This window comes from Myotis brandtii, unplaced genomic scaffold (genome assembly GCF_000412655.1).
Source record: "Myotis brandtii unplaced genomic scaffold, ASM41265v1 scaffold358, whole genome shotgun sequence".
Lineage (NCBI taxonomy): Eukaryota > Metazoa > Chordata > Mammalia > Chiroptera > Vespertilionidae > Myotis > Myotis brandtii.
The window spans coordinates 3,929,674-3,937,960 of record NW_005363772.1 but is presented as its reverse complement, the minus strand read 5'-3'; the positions used below and the strand labels follow the sequence as shown (position 1 = coordinate 3,937,960).

General features: G+C 36.4%; 1 protein-coding gene across 1 annotated transcript in view; it reads right to left on the bottom strand.

Annotated features, from left to right (window-relative positions):
• PPFIBP1 (PTPRF interacting protein, binding protein 1 (liprin beta 1)) overlaps positions 1-8,287 on the bottom strand; it is a 171,298-nt gene that overhangs the window by 35,156 nt on the left and 127,855 nt on the right. Inside the window, exons 6-9 of the mRNA XM_005871855.2 lie at positions 6,995-7,108; positions 5,998-6,129; positions 1,453-1,545; positions 1,038-1,130 (exon numbers count right to left, since the gene is read on the bottom strand). Of these exons, the coding sequence (XP_005871917.1) occupies positions 1,038-1,130; positions 1,453-1,545; positions 5,998-6,129; positions 6,995-7,108 (432 nt within the window). The remainder of the gene's footprint in view (positions 1-1,037; positions 1,131-1,452; positions 1,546-5,997; positions 6,130-6,994; positions 7,109-8,287) is intronic.

Sequence of the window (8,287 nt, the reverse complement as noted above, 5' to 3'; positions counted from 1 at the left end):
CCAGGTTCGATTCCAGTCAAGGGCATGTACCTTGGTTGCGGGCACATCCCCAGTAGGGGGGTGTGCAGGAGGCAGCTGATCAATGTTTCTAACTATCCCTCTCCCTTCCTCTGTAAAAAAATCAATAAAAGATTAAAAAAAAAAACAAAAAAAACCCCCTAAAAAAACACAAAAAAAAAAAAAAAAAGAAAGAAAGAAAGAAAAAAAAAGATTTAGAAAACGGATTTTAATTCTTCTTTTGTAAAACTACATGACTATTAAGGGTGCCATGTTCAATGTTCTACCTATTTACTAATGTTTTAACTTTCAGTTTCCTTTTGGTAAAGAGCTTTAGTAAATTCAGTTTTGCTGGCTGTATGTAACACCGAAAAAAATCCTAGGTGGTGCTTATAAATGCACCTTTATTTTTAATTTTATATTCATAAAATAATTTCATTTTCAAACATTTTATTTTCAGTCTTTTCTAAAGATATGGATTACATTTAGTACTATGAGAAGGTGTAACTCTCCAATGAAGCTAAGAAGTTTTTACTCATGGAAGGAGTGAATATCAAGCACAAGAAATTTTCAGAAGCACTGGCAAGAAGTGCCACTGTTCTTACTGTGCTTATTCTCAGCAGTAATTTCCATTTGCTGCCATGATAGTTAACTGCCGAATACATTTACCTTCCAGAAAATCCCAAAGGAAAAAAGCAATGTCTACTATTGGTACATAACAGAATTCTTTCACAGGTGAACTTGCTACAATTATTTTGCCAAGCCTGGATCTCAGATAGCCTAACAGAGTGAGATTTCGTTTACAAACAAACACTTTCATTTACCTGTTTATTATTTTTTACTAATTATCTCATAGGTTTCTAAAAACAAATTAAGGATCACACTGTCCCTTTAATTAGCTTTAAACATATTTTTTAAAAAAAAATAGGTGGCACACAGACAAAATAAATGCACACACCACTAAAAACACCATCACAGCAAAGCAACACAAGCCAGAAAGCAACAAGCCATGGACCCACATTCCCCAATGTCTACCGCACCTTCAGCGACTCCCATTTTTGTTCCATCCGCTGCTTTTCATACTGCATCTGACCCACCTTGATTTTCATGCTAGAAACTTTGGCCATTAAGGACTGGTAGAGAGACAGAGGAGTAAAAGAAAACTACAGATAGAAAGAGATAAGCTAAATAACCAAGAAAACAGTATCAGTTTACACAGGAGGTTAGAGAATTAAGAGAAATGACAGGTAATATGTTCTATCAGATTAGTTAAGCCCTGGTTTTTATTCAGAATAGTGCTTAAATCAAGAAGGTCTCCAGCTCAGAGAAAAAGTTCACTTGTAAAATACCTTCTTTGTCATATACTGAGTAGAAAACATATTGCATCTATATTAATGATCATAGATAAGCAGTGGAGCCATTTGTTTAAAAATTGTTGTCACTGAGAAAACTTACTTTGGTTGATTTCAGCTTTTTTTCATACTGAAGCCTTTCACTGTCCATTTCACTGATTCTTAACCTCAAGTCACTGATCTCCTGCATCAGCCCCTGTCCAGAAAGAAACAGGGAAATACATTAGGAAAGCGGTAATACACTTCAACATACCGAAATGGCAGCTTGGGAATCTTAAATCCACAATCCCTTAGATCAGACAGCTAAAAACAGTGTTCCTCCTTGAGAACTATCTTTCCATTTAAAATCCTGTTTTAAATTTCTAATTCTTCGGTCTTACAATGATGAAATCATGAAAATAAAGGTTACTAATGTTTATTAAGAGGCAGCTAATACCTTATATCATTGATCAGATATTTCTAGACTAAAATTCACTATATAAACTTTCACTTTTAAAATAAACCAGAGAAATTTTCTTTAGTAAAACCAATATTTTTAGGGTATTTTCAGGGATATGCTGGATGCTTGTAAAAATATTTTTATCATTTCTTCATTAGTCTATAAAGTACAGACCGTTCATCAACCCATTTGGGAGTATGAAGTGAAATTTAAAACCTTTAAACCAAAGATTCTCAACCTGAGGATGGATGAGGGCCCTGTCATTTAAAAATATATTCAGTGTCATAATGGATTTTTATATTTGGAAAATAAAAAAGATAGCAATCCTAATGTTTTCATAATACAAATACAGTATAATCAGATACCTTTTCTACTGCCACCTTTATAAAAAACTTATATGCTTGTCAAATTTGGATAAATATTGTGAGAAATACTGATATACTTTTTACTTTTTGTTCAGAGCCCAGAGAGTATGCTAAATGAGAATGCTAAATAGCAACGCTTCCTTCCCCCCCTGCCCAAAAAAAGGGCTCAAATACTCTGTGAAGGAGATTATGTTTTTTACTACAAGCCACAAAGGCCCCGCTTATAGTTAATGTATTTTTGTTCCTCTCTTTTATGAGACATTTATTCCTGAGCCACAAATTCATGGATGACAGAACAGAATTATACAAGAATGCCATACAAAAAAATAGCCCAGTCTTTGTGGCTCAGTTGGTTGAGCATCGTCCCATGCACCAGGAGGCCATAGGTTTGATTACTGGTCAGGGCACAGGCCCGGGTTGTGGGCTTGATCCCCAGTGGGGGTGTACAGGAGGCAGCTGATTGGTGTTTCTCTCTCACAGATGTTTCCATCTCTCCCTCTCCCTCCTTTCTCTCTCTGAAATCAATAAAAACAAATTAAAAAAAAAATAGAACAATGCTATAAGAAGGAAAACTTAGTTAACGAGGAATTACTCTAAACTTTTAAGTATAACCTCACAAAGGCTAGGAAAAAGGATGTACAATCAAATACACTTTCCAGAAAACTCACAGGCTTTTAAATTGTTCCTGTTTTAAAGCATTTCTTGTAAAATGGGGGAAAGTATTACCCAGCATTATCATATAATAATTACTTATTAATATTATTAATACAATGTTTCAATAAAAGGGTGTCTATTTTCTCCTTTTGTGAATGAGGTCAAGAACTATTTGACATCATTTAATAACATTTTAGTTTGTGATTCCTAATCTATAAACTCAGAATTCAAGTTCAGAAAAAAGTCAGTTTCTCCCATTTATTATCTCCCATTTATCAATCATCCTTGCATAATATGAGTTCTCAATAATATTCCCTCATCGATCTGGTCTGTTTAATATATATATTTACCCACTTTTCTCATTGTGAAGAAACAGCTTTGAATTCCTGTTAGGTATTGTATGCATTTACCACTTCATTTAGAAATGTCAGCAATTTGAAAAGAAGAAACAATGGAAGAAAATTGAATTATAAACTGAGACCATTTTTCTATTGAAAACAAACAAACACAAAACTACCCAATTATCTTTTGTGGCAACACTGGCCATATATCTTCCCATGATAACTCAAGCTGGAAAATCTGAAATTAGCTCCTTAATATGAAATTTTAGAAAGTGATATACAAATGATGTCCAACTAACATCTTACCAGAAGTTCAGTCCTTTTTAAGAAGGAAATCCCTGTTACCTTCCTCTTTTCCCTTCTAAAGAACTCCTTTGGACTTCCACAAAAATTCAGTTTCTGACATCTGTGCTGTTACCAGAAGGGGGCACTGTGGAACGATGTTAACCATCTGTCAGCAATTCTTGCGACAGGCACATCCTCAATCTTCAAGGTTTTAAGACTTTTACCCCCAGTCTGTGGAAGTACCTGTACTTCTTTCCCACTCCAATATATTCTTAGAACTTCATCCCCAAGTAATCCAAACTTCTAAGACAAAGTTAAAGAATTTTGGATTCCTGAAACAGCCAGGGAAACATTTTATTTTTATCAAGGGAACAGTAATAGGGAAACGAGCATATTCAATTCAGTTTTAATTTTGAAGACTATTTTAATTATGTTCATATATAACAAAGCTTATCAAACATCCCATAATCTCTGGGAATGTTCACCCTACATTTTATCAATAGTGTTAAATATTTATTGAAAATTTTCAGGGATCGAGTTTCCTGGAAGTTGATGACAGGATCACTTCGCACACGATTGAGAATGCAGCACCGGGGGGAAAGTTTTATAAAAATGCAGACGCACTCAAGAGATGTAAGTACTGCTCTGGGTTCTTACCAAAAAATCATACAACATCTACTTCAAGTTAGTCCTGATGTTTCGTTAACATTTCGTATCCAAATTACCCAGTCACACAGGTTAAGACACCCCCTAAACGCTGTGTATGTAACACAGAAGGCCATCTCTCGATCCCCAAACAGTGTCACTTCTTCCCCTGCAGCAGGGTTAGCTCCATGCCATGCCACCTGCGGACTGAATTCTACTACTGTGTTATGAATGGCAGAAGGAAAACTGTTTCTTTTTTTTAAAAAGCACAAGAGCAACGTTACAGAAATTGGGTAACTTCCTAAGTTCTAAGAGCCCCAGTCTCAATCAAATGAGAAACATGCTCATACGGGTGATTGATAAAAAGCTCTACGGATAAGACATGCACCAAGTTAGGGATTTCCTTTTGTTCCTGAGGAAGAAATACGTGTGACAAGACTTCCCATCATAGTTAGTCCTTTGACAGACATTTTGCTTTTGAAAAAGGCAATGAAGCAAACCTCATTCAATTCAAATCTATGAAGGGCTTTCATACAGTGATTAATATATGTATAATGTAGTACCTCATATCATGATGGCATTTAGTTGGCATGAAATAAATGTTTAAAATGAAGATGGGGGAGGGGGAAGAAGTAAATGATTTCTACTCCTCTCTCTTCCTTGGCACCCTTTTAAATAATCCAGTATGACATCTCTCCATACCCCAACTGAGGAAACAAAATAGAGAAAAAAGAAGAGCTGGCCCTAGCAGAGAAGGACATTCCACAGCCTTTAATATTTCTTTTCAAATTAATAAATTTCAAATGGATATGCCTTCCTCCCCAACAAAGCAATAAGCAAATAAATAAATTAGAAGACCTGGATTAACAATAAAATGGCACAAATGAGTATGTTTGGCCACAAAAATGGGTACTTCAAGTAGTAAAATCTACCCTGAATTTCACAAAAGAATAGTGAACTTTACTTCATTGGAATGATTTATGTGTGGAATAGACCAAAAGTAGAAGGCCAAATTAAATGACCTCTAAAGAGCTGTGATTTTTATGATTATATGATGAAAGCATGTCTTCTATATATACTTAAAAATCTTATTATATAATAATCAGTGTGCCTAAATAATAGCTAAATAAACAGTAAAATCATACACTTAAACCCATAATTTCCACAATGAAGAAAACCAGTACAAATGGACAGAGAATGGACAAACAGAAAGATACAAGCTCCAAAAGCCTAAAGTCACAAGTACTTCTAAAGGCTAATGAAAGGATTACTATTTCATATCAAAAGTCTAAAAACAGCCCGGCCAGCGTGGTTCAGTGGCTGAGTGTTGACCTATGAACCAGGAGGTCATAGTTCCATTCCCAGTCAGGGCACATGCCTGGGTTGCAGGCTCGATCTCCAGTGTGGGGCGTGCAGGAGGCAGCCGACCAATGATTCTCTCTCATCATTGATGTTTCTCTGTCTCTTTCCCTCTCCCTTCCTCTCTGAAATCAGTAACAATATGTTTTTTAAAATGTCTGAAAATAAAAACTGCCATTAGCATTTAATGATAAAAAGTCAACTTAATTAAAGATTATTCTTAAAAAGAAGCATAGCTGGATCCACCAATGAACTCACATGCGTATATGCATAACCCAAGGACACACAGGCAGTGGGTGGTGAAGGTTTGCGGGGCGGGGGGAGGGGAGGACAATGAGAGGAAAAAGGGACATATGTAATACCTTCAACAATTAAGATTAAAAAAAGAAAAGAAACGTAGATGAATGAGGGCACATGTAATTAACTGCCTCTCCCTCACACCTCCAAGGAATTTCAACTTGCTCTAGGAATATGTGTGTGATATATATATATATACGCATATGTATGTATATGTACGCACATGTATGTATATGTACGTAAAGAGAGAGGGTGCTGCTTACCTCTGTGTCTCTGAACCTGTCTTCATAATCCAATCTGTCTTTCTCGACAGCCGTCAGCTTTAACTTCAAGTTAGATATCTCAGCCATCAGATCCAGCTTCTGAGTTTCCAAGGATGTCCTACTCAGAAGCTCCTATTAGAATTTAAGAGATACATTCAAAAGTTGTTTCATTACAAACAGCCACATGTGGACGTGTCTCACTTATGCCTGCAAAGCAGTAACTGTCAAATAGAGGATTTGATGAGTAATTACTAAATAGATACAATTTAGTTAACCTTCACTGAGCAGCACTAAACACGTCTGCTTACTGGGGAGATACATTACGTAGATACACACATATATAATCCTTATATATAGTATGAAGCCTGATAACACTGATGATGATGATGATGTTATGTGTGCCATGTGCTAGGCACTGTTCTGACATGCACTTAGTGGTCTGAGCCTCAAAACAACCTTATTAGGTAGAAAGTCATGAGGATAATGCATGATGAGGAACTCAACAGATGAGGAAGCTGAGGAACAGAGAGGTTAAAAATTTGCCAAAAGTCACACAGCATAGAAATGGCAGAGCAGGGACTCAAAACTAAGCAGCCTTGCTCCAGTGTGTATTCTACCCATTATGTTATAGGTCCTCTCATATATGAGCATCATGTATGTCTGGGTACAAATTTTTTTCTAATAAAGGTCATATGTGGTATTTATCTTTTTTCTTAATCACATAAATATGCTCATGGTTGGGAGTTAGGAAACCATATGAAAGCATAAAGAAGATAATTATAATTACCTGTAATTCTAGTAATATTTTATTTCAGTTACATGAGCACATTTTTATTGTGTGTATGTATTTTGAGAGCCTGCTACCCTAGGTTTTTACTTAAAATATGCCAGTGTAAGTGAACTACGAAATGTACTGCTCCATCAGAGCAAACACAACAATGGAACATCTCAAACAATTCAGCAGGAAAGTCCCGCTGGGGGCCAGCTTCGTACGCACCTGCTGCAGCATTTCCTCTGTGGCGTTCAACTTCTCTCTGTGCTCTTCAAGACAAAACTCCAAATCTCGAATCTTCTCCCCCTGCGCCTCCACCTGGTCTGTCAACACACTTACCTGTATTTAGAGCAAAACATCTCAATGGATTAGGAAGAATTTGGGTCCCACTGCAAAGTTTATTTCTCTAAATAGAACAAAAACTGGAATGCTGTCACCACTCATTTGGATGTAAAGGGGGGAGGGGCGAGAATTCATAAGACAGCAGCCCTTCACACTCCTCTATATGTGGTGCTTGTTGACCTGAGGACTCCTATTCAATACTTAAGAAAGGTCGGGCTCACCGGGGGTGTACAATGCTTTATAGGTTAAAACCATTTCAACCATTTCAACCATTTATGAGAGGGAGCACGCACACGGATTAGCTTTTAGGGGTGTTGGGGTGAGCTGAGGGTAGGAGGTAGTATTAGAGATTACGTGAGAAAATGGAGTTAACTTTTGGAGGAGAGTTATCAAGGACTATTCAAGTTTGATACTTCAGGAGGAATAAAGAAAATAAACCAGAGAATTCAAATTCCATGAGATCTTTCATGATCACATTATCCACACATGTTTTCAAAGCCAGGATGAACTCTAAGGCCCCTGAGGAGCCACCGGGTTATTCCTTCACCCTCAGTGCTTACTGCAAACTCACCGTTTCCCCGCAATGAGCACCAACCTAGTAAACACACTAGGCTGGTAAAAGTATTTGTCAACTATTTAAAACAACATGGATGGACTTAGAGGGTATTATGCCAAGCGAGGTAAGTCAGAGAAAGACAAAATACGATTTGATTTTACTTATATGTAGAATCTATAAAAACAAAACAGGAACAAACTCATAGGTACAGAGAACAAACTCATGGTTGCCAGAGGGGAGAAAGGTTAAGGGGATGAGTTAAAAGGTGAAGGGGATTACAATTTTTTGTTATAAAACAGATAAATCACGGACTGCAAATGTACAGCATAGGGAATATAGTCAGTGATACAGTAATAACACTGTATGGTAACAGATGGTTACTGGACATCATAGTAATCACTTCATAAGTGTATAAATATTGAATCATTATGTTGTACACCTGACACTAATATAATATTGTATGTCAACTATACTTTAATAAAACATATATACATAACAAGGGGAAAAATAACATTCTGAACAAGGAAACTCAAATTTAGCCTACAAATAGGACTTCACCACTCACTTTGTTTGGCCCATGGTATCATTTTTTTAAACTGAAATATTAAATATAAAATTAA